General features: G+C 47.3%; 1 protein-coding gene across 1 annotated transcript in view; it reads right to left on the bottom strand.

The window, feature by feature from the left end:
• LOC311149923 (uncharacterized protein) overlaps nucleotides 1-6,970 on the bottom strand; it is a gene marked incomplete at both ends in the record, with an annotated part of 56,337 nt that extends 49,367 nt beyond the window's left edge. The window contains one exon of the mRNA XM_084187152.1: nucleotides 6,889-6,970. Coding sequence (XP_084043278.1) covers nucleotides 6,889-6,970 — 82 coding nt within the window. The remainder of the gene's footprint in view (nucleotides 1-6,888) is intronic.
• Nucleotides 6,971-18,879: the final 11,909 nt, after the last annotated feature.

Here is an 18,879-nt window from a genome sequence, read left to right as displayed (position 1 = left end):
ATTCACTGTGAAACATTAAAATAGTATTTCTCTTTGAGAATATTGAATTTTGACGTCATGGAACTTGACATCCAACCTCTTCATGTCTTTACAGCCAGACAGCTGTAGTTTAAAAAAGGGCCAGACAGCTGTAGTTTAAAAAAGGGCAGTGGCGACCCGTCATTTAGGGCAGGTAGGGCAGAGCCCCACCTGTTTGGAGCCCCACATTCTTAGCAAAAATAAATAAATAAATAATTAATAGCATGTTATTTTGGCATTAATAAGTGTCACATATCAGTTTGAAAACAACGTTAAAAAAATATACAGTTGAAGTCGAAAGTTTACATACACTCAGGTTGGAGTCATTAAAACTAGTTTTTCAACCACTCCACACATTTCTTGTTAACAAAGTATAGTTTTGGCAAGTCGGTTAGGACATCTACTTTGTATATGACACAAGTAATTTTTCCAACAATTGTTTAAAGACAGATTATTTCACTTATAATTCACTGTATCACAATTCCAGTGGGTCAGAAGTTTATATACACTAAGTTGACTGTGCCTTTAAACAGCTTGGAAAGTTCCAGAAAATGATGTCATGGCTTTAGAAGCTTCTGATAGGCTAATTGACATCATTTGAGTCAATTGGAGGTGTACCTGTGGATGTATTTCAAGGCCTACCTTCAAACTCAGTGCCTCTTTGCTTGACATCATGGGAAAATCAAAAGAAATCAGCAAAGACCTCAGAAAAAAAAATGGTAGACCGCCACAAGTCTGGTTTATCCTTGGGAGCAATTTCCAAATGCCTGAAGGTACCACGTTCACCTGTACAAACAATAGTATGCAAGTATAAACACCATGGGACCACGCAGCCATCATACCACTCAGGAAGGAGACGCGTTCTGTCTCCTAGAGATTAACGTACTTTGGTGCGAAAAGTGCAAATCAATCCCAGAACAACAGCAAAGGACCTTGTGAAGATGCTGGAGGAAACAAGTGCAAAAGTATCTATATCCACAGTAAAACGAGTCCTATATCGACATAACCTGAAAGGCCGCTCAGCAAGGAAGAAGCCACTGCTCCAAAACCGGCATAAAAAAGCCAGACTACGGTTTGCAACTGCACATGGGGACAAAGATCGTACTTTTTGGAGAAATGTCCTCTGGTCTGATGAAACAAAAATAGAACTGTTTGGCCATAATGACCATCGTTATGTTTGGAGGAAAAAGGGGGAGCTTGCAAGCCGAAGAACACCATCCCAACCGTGAAGCACGGGGGTGGCAGCATCATGCTGTGGGGGTGCTTTGCTGCAGGAGGGACTGGTGCACTTCACAAAATAGATGGCATCATGAGGAAGGAAAATTATGTGGATATATTGAAGCAACATCTCAAGACATCATTCAGGAAGTTAAAGCTTGGTCGCAAATGGGTCGTCCAAATGGACAATGACCCTAGGCATACTTCCAAAGTCGTGGCAAAATGGCTTAAGGACTACAAAGTCAAGGTATTGGAGTGGCCATCACAAAGCCCTGACCTCAATCCTATAGAACATTTGTGGACAGAACTGAAAAAGCGTGTGCGAGCAAGGAAGCCTACAAACCTGACTCAGTTACACCAGCTCTGTCAGGAGGAATGGGCCAAAATTCACCCAACTTATTGTGGGAAGCTTGTGGAAGGCTACACGAAACGTTTGACCCAAGTAACATTTTTTAAAGGCAATGCTACCAAATACTAATTGAGTGTATGTAAACTTCTGACTCACTGGGAATGTGATGAAAGAAATAAAAGCTGAAATAAATCATTCTCAACTATTATTCTGACATTTCACATTCTTAAAATAAAGTGGTGATCCTAACTAACCTAAAACAGGGAATTTTTACTAGGATTAAATGTCAGGAATTATGAAAAACTGAGTTTAAATGTATTTGGCTAAGGTGTTTGTAAACATTCGACTTCAACTGTATAATCATTGAGTTAATAAAGTCGCATACAAACATGGTCTCTTTTTTGTTTTCTTGAGTAAGACATCTCCAAAATGCAGGTTTCAGCCTAGCTCAGTGCTGTGGGGGTGGGGCAAGCCAGCAGCATTGTGCCGTGATTGGCTCAGTGTTCTGTCACTCATGGGGACACTATGTCACCGCCAAGTCTAAGGGTAGACTTGGAAGATTCAAGGCCCTTGGGTTCTGCCATAGGGTTTACATTAGAAGTGCCCTTCCAAGAAGGCTCAAGGTCATTGGCCACAGATAAAATGACGTCAAATCACGTTATATGTACAGTAGCTTTGATTGGACTGATCATGTCAAAATCTTACCTAGCAGTCATCATCATGAATCAAGTCGACAATCTACTGGCAAATCCTTTTTAAACCTTGTCATATGAAGATAAATAATGAAGATAAATCATAGATAAAACGTATCGGTGCTCATCGGCCATCAACATTACACAACAAGTTAGAAATCGCAAATTCAACAACGAGTGGTTTGGAAGGAATCGGTGACAGTGGCTAACTGCAAGCATTGCAGCTGGGAAGTCGGGAATAAATGAGCTCCGACTGGAAAAATAAGTTTTGAACGGTCATCCAACTCGAAATTGTAAATCCAGCCTCATTCCCTTTCTTTGATGACAAAATTTGCCCATGAAGGACTGCCGCGCCACCTTCCTGTTCAAGTGAGCACAGCACAACAAGGTGAGTCCAAAAATGTATTTTATGCTGCTGCATAAATGATGTAATATGCCAGGGAAATATGTATACTGTAGCTAAGAAAGTAATACTAAGTGTACACTACCGTTCAAAAGTTTGGGGTCACTTAGAAACTTCCTTGTTTTCGAAAGAAAACAAAAAAAATTACCATTAAAATAACATCAAATTGATCAGAAATACAGTGTAGACATTGTTTGTTGTAAATGGCTATTGTAACTGGAAACAGCTGATTTTTAATGGAATATCTACATATGCGTACAGAGGCCCATTATCAGCAACCATCAGTCCTGTGTTCCAATGGTGCGGTGTTTGCTAATTCAAGTTTATCATTTTTAAAAGGCTAATTGATCATTAGAAAACCCTTTTGCAATTATGTTAGCACAGCTGAAAACTGTTGTGCTGATTAAAGAAGCAATAAAACTGGCCTTCTTGAGACTAGTTGAGTATCTGGAGCATCAACAATTGTGTGTTCGATTACAGGCTCAAAGTGGCCAGAAACAAATAACTTTCTTCTGAAACCCGTCAGTCTATTCTTGTTCTGAGAAATGAAGGCTATTCCATGTGAGAAATTGCCAAGAAACTGAAGATCTCGTACAACGCTGTGTACTACTCCCACAGAACAGCGCAAACTGGCTCTAACCAGAACAGAAAGAGGAGTGGGAGGCTCCGGTGCACAACTGAGCAAGAGGACAAATACATTACAGTGTCTAGTTTGAGAAACAGGCACCTCACAGGTCCTCAACTGGCAGCTCATTAAATAGTACCCGCAAAACACCAGTCTCAATGTCAACAGTGAAGAGGCGACTCCGGGATGCTGACCTTCTAGGCAGAGTTGCAAAGAAAAAGCCATATCTCAGACTGGCCAATAAAAATAAAAGATTAAGATGGGCAAAATAACACAGACACTGGACAGAGGAAGATTGGAAAAAAGTGTTATGGACAGACAAATGGAAGTTTGAGGTGTTCGGATCACAAAGAAGAACATTGTGAGACGCAGACCAAATTAAAAGATGCTGGAGGAGTGCTTGATGTCATCTATCAAGCATGGTGGAGGCAATGTGATGGTCTGGGGGTGCTTCGGTGGTGGTAAAGTGGGAGATTTGTACAGCGTAAAAGGGATCTTGAAGAAGGAAGGCTATCACTCCATTTTGCAACACCATGCCATACCCTGTGGACGGCGCTTGATTGGAGCCAATTTCCTCCTACAACAGGACAATGACCCAAAGCACAGCTCCAAACTATGTAATAACTATTTAGAGTGATGGAGTGGCCAGCACAGTCACTTCAGGAAGCATAGGGTGAAATCTCTTCAGATTACCTCAACAAATTGACAACTAGAATGCCAAAGGTCTGCAAGGCTGTAATTGCTGCAAATGGAGGATTCTTTTACGAAAGCAAAGTTTGAAGGACACAATTATTATTTATATTTTAGAGAAATGTCATCATCAAATATTGTAAGAGCTTTCATTGTCTGCTTATATGCCCCCTTTATTTATCCTACGGTTCTGACTTGGTGTACAGGGAGAATATGGTAAGAATGGCCCATGTTCTGAATTCTGTCGCTGTACATTTCAAAAGTGCTGAACAAATAGTTATATTGACTACATCCCGTCCTAGCTCGCTCATTAAATGTCTTAATCGAAATAATGGATTGCCTCTTATCCGCTCGTCGTGCCCTTATGCCATAGTTTGTACATCTCAATTGTCAGTAGAAACCACATTTGTTTAAGCAAGTCAGCCATTTCAGATATGTTTATTTTTTTAAGGCAGTAAAGGAGGCTGAATGAACTGTTTCGCTACCAGACAAGGCGCCGCTGATAGCAATGTGTAGCAGTGGTAAGGTTTTGGGACTGCTGTTGAGACTGCTGTTGGGACAGCTTTATGTAGGCCCTAACAGTTTGTGGGCACCGTTTGTCACCGTTATAGTGCAATGAATGTATTGTTTAGTGTTGCGTAGTGGCTTGCTGGCATGCATCTAAAACATATTTTTTTTGTTTGCCTCACCAAGATTTACATGCTAAAATTGCCACTGGAAAAGGGACAGAAAAGTGTCAATAACGGGGGCTGATATGGCACACAGGGCCTCTCTATAGACTCATCAGGGGCGTGAATAGCTTTACATTTCAAAATCAGTACCACCAGCTTCTACAAAACATGCCAGTGATCTAGGCCATACATACAGAACTGAATCACCCTGGCAACAATCTACAGTCGTTTATGTTCTGGGTTTGGCAGAGATTTTTTCAAATGTGTTCCAAAACCTTATGCTGAACATTCCTTGGCAAATTCAAATAGCGGTGCCTGTGGCACAAGTGTCAACTATGTTGCAGGTGATTGTGGCCTGTGTCTGGAATGGGGGAGGAGGTAGGGAGGACTTGTAGCAACACCCCTGTGCTAATGATTCTCTAAGTGAAATGCAAGAGCTGAAAAAGCTGTTAACCTGAAACGGGAATGGTAACATTTTACTGATGTATAGTAATGTTCTGATTCTAACAATTTTACAATATAAACCTAAATAGTTAATAGTTAGTTGAACATCTATAACCATTTGTTAGGGTACTCTCCAATGATACAATCAAAAGGAAAAAGCACAGTATAGCTGTTTAATGCCAAAGGTAAACCACATCCTTCATGACCTATGGGGGGGGGGCAGTCACTTAATGAACTTTAATTACTGTAGATTCCCATTAAAATCTTGTTAATCTAATAACCAGACTGCTGCAATTGGCATATGCCTTTCTAATGTGTTGTGCGTATGTATAGAGCATGTTCTTAGGGCATGTTCCTTTCCACTTTAGAGTAAGGACCTTTTCCCCTTTAAAGTAACATTAAGCCCTTCACCGTTTATTTTCCTCCTCCTGGTTAGTCTGGCATACTGTTCCCCCAGTTCACAATGTGCCAGAGAGCTAATGTTTTACTGTCCCAGTGCCCAGATGAGCCACTACTGAGCTCTGGAGAAGCCATTATACAGACCGAACCAACACCAATCCCACCGCCGTAACACTATGCAATTATCTATATTAACAGACTTAACAGTGTGGTTTGGACCGGACTGCTGAACCTTCCCCTCACACCTTCCCAACAGAAATTCCCACCACACATACAGTTTGACGGTTGCCACAACCTAAGGCGCATCCCTTAAGGGACCTATTTTTACTCCCTGCTGAAATCAACAGATAATGTATGGTCAATTCCCCATCACACACACACCTGCTGGCTAATTAATTAGATAAACATGGTGCATCTTCACAGGACAAGCAGGAATCATACACAGGATAAGCTTCCTTCTCCTATTAGATGGAAAGACGCCCAAACACACTGCAGAGACGCCGATTGAACTTATACCAGAAGTATATTTCCCCATTTAAAAAGATTACATCTGAATAAAATATGCTTAATGGAGCTCCATGTTTCAGAAATGAGCGAGCCTGTTTTGGAAAGAGCGTGCTCTCCACACACACACAGGCGGCAGGTAGTCCAGCGGTTAGCGCATTGGGCCAGTAACAGAAAGGTTGCTGGTTCGAATACCCGAGCCGAAAAGGTGAAAAACCTGTCAATGTGCACTTGAGCAAGGTATTTATCCCTAATTTGCTCTAGGGGTGCCGTACTACTATGGCTGACCCTGTAAAACAACATATTTCACTGCACCTATCCGGTGTATGTGACAATAAAACATCTTTATGGTCACAAACACACCCACCCTTCTCAGGATGTTGTCTAATTATTCTCAACGGCAACTTTCCACTCCAGAGCAGTTGCATGCGGCCCCTCTGTCAGCTGGCCACCCCTACAACTTTTTACCAGCCCCAAACTCTAAAGCTACAAACTGCTTAATGTCACATAATAACACAAGCATTACAGAACACACTTGTGAAAAACCCCACATGTAATTTAAGATGCTTGAAATTACATCATGGTACATTTGATTGGCATGTTCACCTCTTGGCATAAAGTTTAAGTTAGGACTTCATGTTGCACATGCTACTTGCTCACAAACTCTCTCCCTTTCTATGCCTTGGTCATATTCTAACTCTCCTAGCTTTTCTCAGATTCAGAGAGATGACAAAAGGACTACAAGGTTAAGTTTGAGGTACCATGCTTACGGAGTTCGCTTACTGACTTAACCATAGTTTAAGACTGAGCATGTAAGACACACAGATTTCTTCAGAGCCACGAGTTGGAGAGGCTTAAAGAGGTGTAGTACTCACTGTGTAGGAGCAGAGCACAGATAACCAGGGCTAGAGCCATCCATCTCCAGGACCCATTCATTCTTCTCATGGACACAGCCATCCTCCAGTCCTTTGTGAGCGTAGCCGGTGTGTGTCTGTAGATGTGTGTGAAAGGGAGTGATGAATGAGTGAGTGAGGGCTGGGGGAGTAGTGTGTGTTTCCTGTGCTCGCAGAGCGGGACAGACTGGCAGGATAAAGCGTGGCTGGTTTCATATGGCCTCTCCTTTGCCCCCTCTCTCTATCCCTCCTTCGCCACACCCCTTTTCTTACTGGCTGAGTTGAACTCTTCTCATGCAGCTGGTCTTTTTCGTGTGTGTGTGTGTGTGTGTGTGTGTGTGTGTGTGTGTGTGTGTAGAAAGTGATTCAGGGCGTGAGCAGGGCGTAGTAGGTTTGTGTGAGTGGAATGGTAATATAATCCTGGTGTGCTTCATCACATCTGTCTTTTCAGATCAGCAAACCTATCCAGCTATTTCCCCAAACCTGGAAAGCTATTGCTGAGTTGTGTGAGAGAGACAGAGTGGTATGCCATCTAAAACTGTACTGTGCATTCTTTTAATGATCCCTAAAATCAAGCTCTACGATACCAGTGAACTAGCACCTCTGCTGTATATTTGGAGTTGACCACAACCATGACTCGCTGTCCACCCCGAGTATCTACACCTAACTGAGACATCCCAGACCCAGGCAGCCTGTTTACTCTGGCTATGGAGGGACTTGTCTGATAGGTTCTGCTTTGAAGATGCACTAGATAAACAGGAAGCCCTCTCCCTTGGTCTGGTCTGCCTGCCTGCTTAATATTGTGCAGCATAGCTCAGAGGCCTGTAACAGTGCATGGCGTCACACACATCACATCTCTCCACATCACTCCACTCTCCTCTGCCAATGCTTTAGTTTGTCCCTGGACTGGTGAGTCAGTTATACTGGGATGGGTCATCCGCTGAACCCCCCCACCGCACACACACACGTCCGGTGCTGCTGCTCACACCCACAGAAATCACCACACACACAAAATCGCCCTATACACCCATGCCATAGGCAAACACACATTGTGTTTCACAATCTCACACTCTATCCTAGCAACGATTGGGATCAAGCAGTTTATTTTCTCCCTCTCTTTGTAAATGCAGCCAGACTGGAGTTGTCTTGCCTGCAAAATTGCTGGTCAAACAATCGGACCAAATGGGGCTGAATCAAGGCAAGAGCAGGCGATTGTCGGGGACTGGGACACTCCTACTACTCCCTGTGTATGTTCACTTTCTTTAGGGACTGACTGGGGTGTGGTAATCCGATCCCTTTACTGACCCTTTCCTCAAGCCCCCCTCCTCCTCCCCTCCCCTCCTTTCTAAATGCTGAGCAGACTAGGTCGTAGTACACGCACACTCCCAAGCGAGCACACACACGCACACACACACACACACACAACCCTGCCCCCAGCCAGGAGCACCCATCACTGTGGCAGCAGGCAGGGTAGCTTTCATAGCAGTCAGAATCAAAGCAAAGGCTTTCCTGACCTTGTGAGTGTGGCTGCTGAGAGGGGCAGTGGGTTATGGGGATTTCTGTCACGGATTCTGCCGAGGCTGCTCCTCCTCCTTGCTCGGGCAGGCTTCGGCGTTCGCCGTCCCCGGAGTACTAGCTACCACCGTTAGATGTTTCGATGTTAGATTGGTTTTGTCTGTCTATTGCACCTGTGTCCGTTTGTGTCTGATTATGTGTCCTATAAGTTGCCTGCTTTGTGTTGGTTAGTTTGTGTGTTATTGTTACGCCTGTCCGTTAGTGCTGCGTGTTTCTCTATGTTTGTTGTTTTTGTTGTTTACGCACAGTTTGCGTAATCGCTCGCCTCTGTTTTGTGTTTGAGGCCGTTATTGTATTTTGCCTAGTGTTTCACTAGTAAAGACTGTTGGACTAAGCTTCGGTGTCCTGCGCCTGACTCCCACACCACATTACATCAGCCCTTGACAGAATAACACACCACCAAATGGAGTCAGCAGGAGCAGCGGCGGCACCCAAGTCGCTGGAAGATCGGATCAGCGATCAAGACACCATGATCCGGCAACTTGGGGCCGCCATGAACGAGGTGTCCAACACTCTGCGCCGTTTGGTTACTGGAGAGGTGCCCACGCCGTCGCACACCTTACCATCACCATCGGCCAGTCCTCCTCTCCCAGCACCGGAACCCAGTGGCATTCGGCTCTCGCTCCCGAGGGCATATGATGGTACTGCAGCCGGGTGTCAGGGGTTCCTCCTGCAGGTGGAACTCTACCTGGCCACCATACACCCGGTGCCCTCGGGATACGAGAGCGTCTCCGCCCTCATCTCCTGTCTATCCGGCAAGGCGTTGGAGTGGGCCAACGCCGAATGGAGGGGAATAGACGCCGCCACCATCACCTACGCAGAGTTCTCCCGCCGCTTTCGGGCTGTGTTCGATCATCCACCTGAGGGGAAGGCGGCGGGGGAGCGTCTGTTCCACCTCCGACAGGGGAAGAGGAGTACACAGTAGTTCGCCCTGGAGTTCCGGACTTTAGCGGCTGATGCGGGGTGGAATGAGAGGGCCCTCATCAACCATTATCGGTGTAGCCTACGATAGGACGTTCGTCGTGAGCTGGCCTGCAGGGACACCAACCTATCCTTCGACCAGTTGGTGGACATTTCCATCCGTCTCGACACCCTGCTGGCTACCCGCGGACGTTCCGAATGGGGGTCGTCCATTCCGCCCTCCAGCACCTCCGAGCCGATTCCCATGGAGCTCGGGGGTGCTGGCGCTAGAGAGAGGAGGAGAGAGAACCCGAGGGGGGCCGTCCCCTGCACAAACTGTGGCCGTGGAGGGCACACTGCGGCTAGGTGCTGGGGAGGGTCTCCTGAGAGAGGGGACAACAGGCCACGCACTGGGGAGTCATTTCAGGTGAGTAGGCGCCCCACTTACCCAGAGCTCTCTGTTGGTCACCTGTGTATACCTGTGAGATTTCCACAGGTGGCACCTCATTCCCAGCATAAGGCGCTAGTAGATTCAGGCGCAGTTGGGAATTTTGTTGATCGTGAATTTTGTTCTAGGTTAGGAATTCCCCTTCGGCCGGTGGAAGCCCCCTTTCATGTTCATGCCCTAGACAGCTGGCCGCTGGGGTCGGGGTTGATCAGAGAAGTCACAGCACCACTTAAGATGACTACGCAGGGGGGTCATGAGGAGATCATTCAGTTTTATCTGATCGACTCTCCTGCGTATCCCGTGGTGCTGGGGCTTCCCAGGTTAAGCGCCCATGATCCTACCATTGCGTGGCAACAGAGGGCTCTTATGGAGTGGTCTGCCCAGTGTGTAGGGAGATGTTTAGGTGTTTCCTTAGGGGCGACTTCGGTGGAGAGTCCGAACCAAGTGCCCGCAATGCGCATTCCCCCTGAATATGAGGATTTAGCACTTGTGTTCAGCAAAACTAGGGCAACACGGCTGCCACCTCATAGACAGGGGGATTGTGCGATAGATCTCCAAACAGGAGCGGCACTTCCGCGGAGCCGTGTGTATCCCCTGTCTCAAGAGGAGACAGCGGCTATGGAGACTTACATAGCCGAGTCCTTGGAACAGGGATACATACGGTCCTCCACTTCCCCGGTTTCCTCGAGTTTCTTCTTTGTGAAGAAGAAGGACGGGGGTTTGTGCCCGTGTATTGATTACCGTAGTCTCAATCAGATCACGGTTAAGTACAGTTACCCTCTTCCTCTGATTGCGACTATGACGGAGTCATTACGCGGAGCGCGGTTCTTCACAAAGTTGGATCTCAGGAGCGCGTACAATCTGGTGCGCATTAGGGAGGGGGATGAATGGAAAACAGCATTTAGCACCACCTCGGGTCATTACGAGTATCTCGTCATGCCATACGGGTTAATGAATGCTCCTTCAGTCTTCCAATCCTTTGTGGACGAGATTTTCCGGGACATGCATGGGCAGGGTGTGGTAGTATACATCGACGACATCCTAGTGTACTCTTCTACACGAGCCGAGCATGTAGCCCTGGTGCGCCGAGTGTTGAGGAGGCTGTTGGAGCATGACTTGTATGTCAAGGCAGAGAAATGCTTGTTTTTCCAGGAGTCCATCTCCTTTTTGGGTTATCGGTTGTCCGCGTCTGGTGTGAAGATAGAGGTTGACCGTGTGTCGGCCGTGCGTAATTGGCAAACTCCAACCACTGTAAAAGAGGTGCAGCAGTTTTTGGGTTTTGCTAATTACTACCGGAGGTTTATCCGGGGCTTTGGACAGGTGGCAGCTCCCATTACGTCCCTGCTAAAGGGGGGTCCGGTGCGTTTGCAGTGGTCAGCTGAAGCGGACAGGGCATTTGTTAAACTGAAGAACCTGTTCACTTCGGCTCCGGTGCTGGCGCATCCGGACCCCGCTTTACCATTCCAAGTTGAGGTAGACGCGTCCGAGGCCGGTATTGGGGCAGTCCTGTCGCAACGGTCCGGCACGCCACCCAAACTCCGCCCCTGTGCGTTCTATTCTAAGAAGCTCAGCCCGGCGGAGCGTAATTATGACGTAGGGGACATGGAGCTGTTAGCTGTGGTTCAGGCCCTAAAGGTGTGGAGGCATTGGCTTGAGGGGGCTCAACACCCTTTCCTCATTCTGACTGACCACCGTAACCTGGAGTACATCCGGGCAGCTAGGAGATTGAACCCTCGTCAGGCTAGGTGGAACATGTTCCTGACCCGGTTTGTTTTTAAGATCACATACATCCCAGGGTCCCAGAACGGTAAGGCAGACGCCCTGTCCCGGCGGTATGACACAGAGGAGAGGTCCATTGAGCCTACTCCCATACTGCCGGAGTCTTGTCTGGTGGCTCCGGTGGTGTGGGAGGTCGATGCGGAGATCGAGCTGGCATTGCGTACCGACCCTACTCCCCCAGAGTGTCCTGTGGGGTGGACGTACGTTCCGCTCGAGGTTCGTGATCGCCTTATTTATTGGGCTCATACATCACCCTCCTCTGGACATCCCGGTATTGGCCGGACAGTGCACTGCCTTAGCGTGAAATACTGGTGGCCAACGTTAGCTAGGGATGTGAGGGTTTATGTCTCCTCCTGCTCGGTGTGCGCCCAGTGTAAGGCGCCTAGACACCTGCCCAGGGGAAAGTTACATCCCCTGCCCGTTCCACAATGACCATGGTCCCACCTTTCGGTGGATTTTGTGACCGACCTTCCCCCCTCCCAGGGGAATACCACCATTTTGGTCGTTGTGGATCGGTTTTCCAAGGCCTGTCGTCTCCTCCCAATGCCGGGTCTCCCTACTGCCCTACAGACCGCTGAGGCCCTATTTACCCACGTTTTCCGGCACTATGGGGTTCCCGAGGATATAGTGTCTGACCGAGGTCCCCAGTTCACCTCCAGAGTCTGGGGGGCGTTCATGGAACGCTTGGGGGTCTCGGTGAGCCTTACCTTGGGTTACCACCCAGAGAGCAATGGGCAGGTAGAACGAGTCAACCAGGATGTGGGTAGGTTTCTGAGGTCCTATTGCCAGGGCCGGCCGGAGGAGTGGTCAAGGTATATCCCCTGGGCAGAGATGGCACAGAACTCTCTCCGCCACTCCTCCACCAATCTAACCCCTTTCCAGTGTGTGTTAGGGTATCAGCCGGTTCTGGCACCATGGCACGAGAGCCAGATCGAGGCTCCTGCGGTGGACGAGTGGATTCGGCGCTCGGAGGAGACGTGGAACGCTGCTCATGTCCATCTGCAGCGGGCCATCCGTCGACAGAAGGCAAGCGCCGATCGCCACCGCAGTGAGGGTCCGGTGTACGCACCGGGAGATCGAGTCTGGCTCTCGACTCGAAACCTGCCCCTCCGCCTGCCCTGCCGGAAGCTGGGTCGGCGGTTTGTGGGGCCTTTTAAAGTCCTGAGGAGATTGAACGAGGTGTGTTACAGGTTACAACTGCCTATTGATTATAAGAATATTAACCCCTCGTTCCATGTGTCTCTTCTCAGGCCGGTGGTAGCTGGTCCACTCCAAGAAGGTGAGATAGGAGAGACCCCTTCGCCCCCACTGGACATCGAGGGAGCTCCGGCGTACACGGTCAGGACCATCTTGGACTCGAGACGTCGGATGGGGGGTCTCCAGTATCTTGTGGAGTGGGAGGGGTACGGTCCGGAGGAACGGTGCTGGGTGCCTAGGAGGGATATCCTAGATCCATCTCTCCTGACTGAGTTCCACCGTGGTCATCCCACGCGCCCGGCTCCGCGTCCTCCTGGTCGTCCCCGAGGCCGGGGTCGGCGCACGGCTGGAGCCGCGCGTCAAGGGGGGGGGGGGGGTACTGTCACGGATTCTGCCGAGGCTGCTCCTCCTCCTTGCTCGGGCAGGCTTCGGCGTTCGCCGTCCCCGGAGTACTAGCTACCACCGTTAGATGTTTCGATGTTAGATTGGTTTTGTCTGTCTATTGCACCTGTGTCCGTTTGTGTCTGATTATGTGTCCTATAAGTTGCCTGCTTTGTGTTGGTTAGTTTGTGTGTTATTGTTACACCTGTCCGTTAGTGCTGCATGTTTCTCTATGTTTGTTGTTTTCGTTGTTTACGCACAGTTTGCGTAATCGCTCGCCTCTGTTTTGTGTTTGAGGCCGTTATTGTATTTTGCCTAGTGTTTCACTAGTAAAGACTGTTGGACTAAGCTTCGGTGTCCTGCACCTGACTCCCACACCACATTACATCAGCCCTTGACAATTTCTCTGCTGTAAATCTCGTTACTAATAGAGTCTAGTCCTCTCCCACATACAGTGCATTCGGAAAGTATTCAGACCCCTTCACTTTTTCCACATTTTGTTACACTACAGCTTTATTCTAAAATGTATTACATTATTTTTTTTCATCAATCTACACACAATAACCCATAATGACAAAGCAAAAACAGGTTTAGAAATGTTTGCTAATTTATAAAAAAATAGAAAACTGAAATAACACATTTACATAAGTATTCAGACCCTTTACTCAGTACTTTGTTGAAGCACCTTTGGCAGCGATTACAGCGTCGAGTCTTCTTGGGTATGACGCTACAAGCTTGGCACACCTGTATATGAGGAGTTTCTCCCATTCTTCTCTGCAGATCCTCTCAAGCTCTGTCAGGTTGGATTGGGAGCGTCGCTGCACAGCTATTTTCAGGTCACTCCAGAGATGTTCGATAGGGTTCAAGTCTGGGCTCTGGCTGGGCCATTCAGAGACTTGTCCCGAAGCCACTCCTGCATTGTCTTAGCTGTGTGCTTAGGTTCGTTGTCTTGTTGGAAGGTGAACTGTCGCCCCAGTCTGAGGTCCTGAGCACTCTGGAGCAGATTTTTATCAAGGATCTCTCTGTACTTTGCTCTGTTCATCCTTCCCTCGATCCTGACTAGTCTCCCAGTCCCTGCCGCTGAAAAACATTCCCACAGCATGATGCTGCCACCACAATGCTTCACCGTAGGGATGGTGCCTGGTTTCCTCCAGATGTGACGCTTGGCATTCAGGCCAAATAATCTTGTTTCTCATGGTCAGAGTCCTTTAGGTGCCTTTTGGCAAACTCCAAGCGGGCTGTCAGGTGCATTTTACTGAGGAGTGGCTTCTGTCTGGCCACTCTACCATAAAAGCCTGATTTGTGTAGTGCTGCAAAGATGGTTGTCCTTCTGGAAGGTTCTCCCATCTCCACAGAGGAACCATCTGGTTGGGTTCTTGGTCACCTCCCTGACCAAGGCCCCTTCACCCTCGATTGGGATTAGGTCTGGACTTTGACTAGGCCATTTCAAAACTTCCAATTTGTTGCTTTTTAGCAATTTTCATGTAGACTTGATTGTGTGTTTTGGATCATTGTCTTGCTGCATGACCCAGCTGCGCTTCAGCTTCAGCTCACAGACGGATGGTCTGACATTCTCCTGTAGAATTCTCCGATACAGAGCAGAAGTCATGGTTCCTTCTATTAAGGCAAGTCGTCCAGGTCCTGAGGCAGCAAAGCATCCCCAAACCATCACACCACCACAACCATGCTTGACCTTTGTTATGATGTTCTTACTGTGGAATGCAGAGTTTGGTTTTCGCCAGGCATTACTGGAACCATGTCGTCCAAGTGGAAAACCACACTACAGGCTGATCCAACTTTGATGTAATGTCCTTAAAACAAGTCAAAATGAGGCTCAGTAGTGTGTGTGGCCTCCACGTGCCTGTATGACCTCCCTATAACGCCTGGGCATGCTCCTGATGAGGTGGCGGATGGTCTCCTGAGTGATCTCCTCCCAGACCTGGACTAAAGCATCCGCCAACTCCTGGACAGTCTGTGGTGCAACGTGGCATTGGTGGATGGAGCAAGACATGATGTCCCAGATGTGCTCAATTGGATTCAGGTCTGGGGAACGGGCGGGCCAGTCCATAGCATCAATGCCTTCCTCTTGCAGGAACTGCTGACACACTCCAGCCACAGGAGGTCTAGCATTGTCTTGCATTAGGAGGAACCCAGGGCCAACCGCACCAGCATATGGTCTCACAAGGGGTCTGAGGATCTCATCTCGGTACCTAATGGCAGTCAGGCTACCTCTGGCGAGCACATGGAGGGCTGTGCGGCCCCCCAAAGAAATGCCATCCCACACCATGACTGACCCACCGCCAAACCGGTCATGCTGGAGGATGTTGCAGGCAGCAGAACGTTCTCCACGGCGTCTCCAGACTCTGTCACGTCGGTCACGTGCTCAGTGTGAACCTGCTTTCATCTGTGAAGAGCACAGGGCGCCAGTGGCGAATTTGCCAATCTTGGTGTTCTCTGGCAAATGCCAAACGTCCTGCACGGTGTTGGGCTGTAAGCACAACCCCCACCTGTGGACGTCGGGCCCTCATACCACCCTCATGGAGTCTGTTTCTGACCGTTTGAGCAGACACATGCACATTTGTGGCCTGCTGGAGGTCATTTTGCAGGGCTCTGGCAGTGCTCCTCCTGCTCCTCCTTGCACAAAGGCGGAGGTAGCAGTCCTGCTGCTGGGTTGTTGCCCTCCTACGGCCTCCTCCACGTCTCCTGGTGTACTGGCCTGTCTCCTGGTAGCACCTCCATGCTCTGGACACTACGCTGACAGACACAGCAAACCTTGCCACAGCTCGCATTGATGTGCCATCCTGGATGAGCTGCACTACCTGAGCCACTTGTGTGGGTTGTAGACTCCGTCTCATGCTACCACTAGAGTAAAAGCACCGCCAGCATTCAAAAGTGACCAAAACATCAGCCAGGAAGCATATGAACTGAGAAGTGGTCTGTGGTCACCACCTGCAAAACCAGTCCATTATTGGGGGTGTCTTGCTAATTGCCTATAATTTCCACCTGTTGTCTATTCCATTTGCACAACAGCATGTGAAATGTATTGTCAATCAGTGTTGCTTCCTAAGTGGACAATTTGTTTCACAGAAGTGTGATTGACTTGGAGTTACATTGTGTTGTTTAAGTGTTCCCTTAATTTTTTTGAGCAGTGTATATATTCCCCTTTATTATTTTCCAACCCCGCCACCCTTTCCCCACTTGGAGTAAACTAGTGAACAACAACGCCTAGGCCTCTACTTCCAGCCCATACCAACTATCTACATTTTATAGACACAGTCAATTTTACAATAATTACATTTTGTTTGTTCTTTCTCCTGAACTTCTTCTACTCTCAACCTCTCCGATCATTTTCATGATGTCCATCCGGTTTGCTTCTATATGCCATATCTTTCTAACTGTGCTCCTTCACAAAAGCTCCCAACCTACAACCCATACACTTATTATGGACACAGCGTGCCTACATTATTAGTTATCTTGTTATTGTTAGTTGTTATTAGTCCCATCCTTCAATTCCATTCAACACCCCCCATCTATCTTTTAACACCATCCATATAGGATTTCTATTTGCCATATACAGTGGGGAGAACAAGTATTTGATACACTGCCGATTTTGCAGGTTTTCCTACTTACAAAGCATGTAGAGGTCTGTAATTTTTATCATAGGTACACTTCAACTGTGAGAGACAGAATCTAAAACAAAAATCCAGAAAATCACATTGTATGATTTTTAAGTAATTCATTTGCATTTTATTGCATGACATACGTATTTGATCACCTACCAACCAGTAAGAATTCCGTCTCTCACAGACCTGTTAGTTTTTCTTTAAGAAGCCCTCCTGTTCTCCACTCATTACCTGTATTAACTGCAGCTGTTTGAACTCGTTACCTGTATAAAAGACACCTGTCCACACACTCAATCAAACAGACTCCAACCTCTCCACAATGGCCAAGACCAGAGAGCTGTGTAAGGACATCAAGGATAAAATTGTAGATCTGCACAAGGCTGGGATGGGCTACAGGACAATAGGCAAGCAGCTTGGTGAGAAGGCAACAACTGTTGGCGCCATTATTAGAAAATGGAAGAAGTTCAAGATGACGGTCAATCACCCTCGGTCTGGGGCTCCATGCAAGATCTCACCTCGTTGGGCATCAATGATCATGAGGAAGGTGAGGGATCAGCCCAGAACTACACGGCAGGACCTGGTCAATGACCTGAAGAGAGCTGGGACCACAGTCTCAAAGAAAACCATTAGTAGCACACTACGCCGTCATGGATTAAAATCCTGCAGCGCACGCAAGGTCCCCCTGCTCAAGCCAGCGCATGTCCAGGTCTGTCTGAAGTTTGCCAATGACCATCTGGATGATCCAGAGGAAGAATGGGAGAAGGTCATGTGGTCTGATGAGACAAAAATAGAGCTTTTTGGTCTAAACTCCACTCGCCGTGTTTGGAGGAAGAAGGAGGATGAGTACATCCCCAAGAACACTATCCCAACCGTGAAGCATGGAGGTGGAAACATCATTCCTTGGGGATGATTTTCTGCAAAGTTGACAGGACGACTGCACCGTATTGAGGGGAGGATGGATGGGGCCATGTATCGCGAGATCTTGGCCAACAACCTCCTTCCCTCAGTAAGAGCATTGAAGATGGGCCGTGGCTGGGTCTTCCAGCATGACAATGACCCGAAACACACAGCCAGGGCAACTAAGGAGTGGCTCCGTAAGAAGCATCTCAAGGTCCTGGAGTGGCCTAGCCAGTCTCCAGACCTGAACCCAATAGAACATCTTTGGAGGGAGCTGAAAGTCCGTATTGCCCAGCGACAGCCCCGAAACCTGAAGGATCTGGAGAAGGTCTGTATGGAGGAGTAGGCCAAAATCCCTGCTGCAGTGTGTGCAAACCTGGTCAAGACCTACAGGAAACGTATGATCTCTGTAATTGCAAACAAAGGTTTCTGTACCAAATATTAAGTTCTGCTTTTCTGATGTATCAAATACTTATGTCATGCAATAAAATGCAAATTAATTACTTAAAAATCATACAATGTGATTGTCTGGATTTTTGTTTTAGATTCCGTCTCTCACAGTTGAAGTGTACCTATGATAAAAAATTACAGACCTCTACATGCTTTGTAAGTAGGAAACACTGCAAAATCGGCAGTGTATCAAATATTTGTTCACCCCACTGTATATTTCAACTGTACTGTGATGTCTTACAAAAGTTCTGAACCTTTCTATTCTCATTGTTTCTACAGATTGTGAATTGAAAATAATAATACTATTAGCAGAAATGTTTATGTTATCGATCGATTGATTATGACTTTTCATATCACCCAGTAGTGCTATCTGCAGGGTTAGCTCCAGGTAAATATTGCAATCCTTTAGCCATTCCTGGACCTGTGTCCAAAAACAAGCTACAAATGGACAGTACCAAAACAAATTATCTAATGATTGTCTCTTCGCAGCAAAATCTGCAGAGCTAGGAAGATTGTATCCCCCATATAAATAACATTATATTGGTGGCAAAAATTATATATAATAATTTAAATTGAAAGATTCTAAGTTTTGAATCCGGTGTCGTTTTGCGTATCAGTTCATAAACACAATGCCATGGGATCGGTACGTCAAAAATCTCTTCCCAACTATTTTGCAATCTATATGGGACGGCTGTCAATCCTTTGGTCCTTAAATGAAACTGA

This window comes from Coregonus lavaretus, assembly GCF_964263955.1.
Source record: "Coregonus lavaretus genome assembly, chromosome: 22".
NCBI classification, from domain to species: domain Eukaryota; kingdom Metazoa; phylum Chordata; class Actinopteri; order Salmoniformes; family Salmonidae; genus Coregonus; species Coregonus lavaretus.
This window is presented reverse-complemented; position numbering and strand designations above follow the sequence as displayed.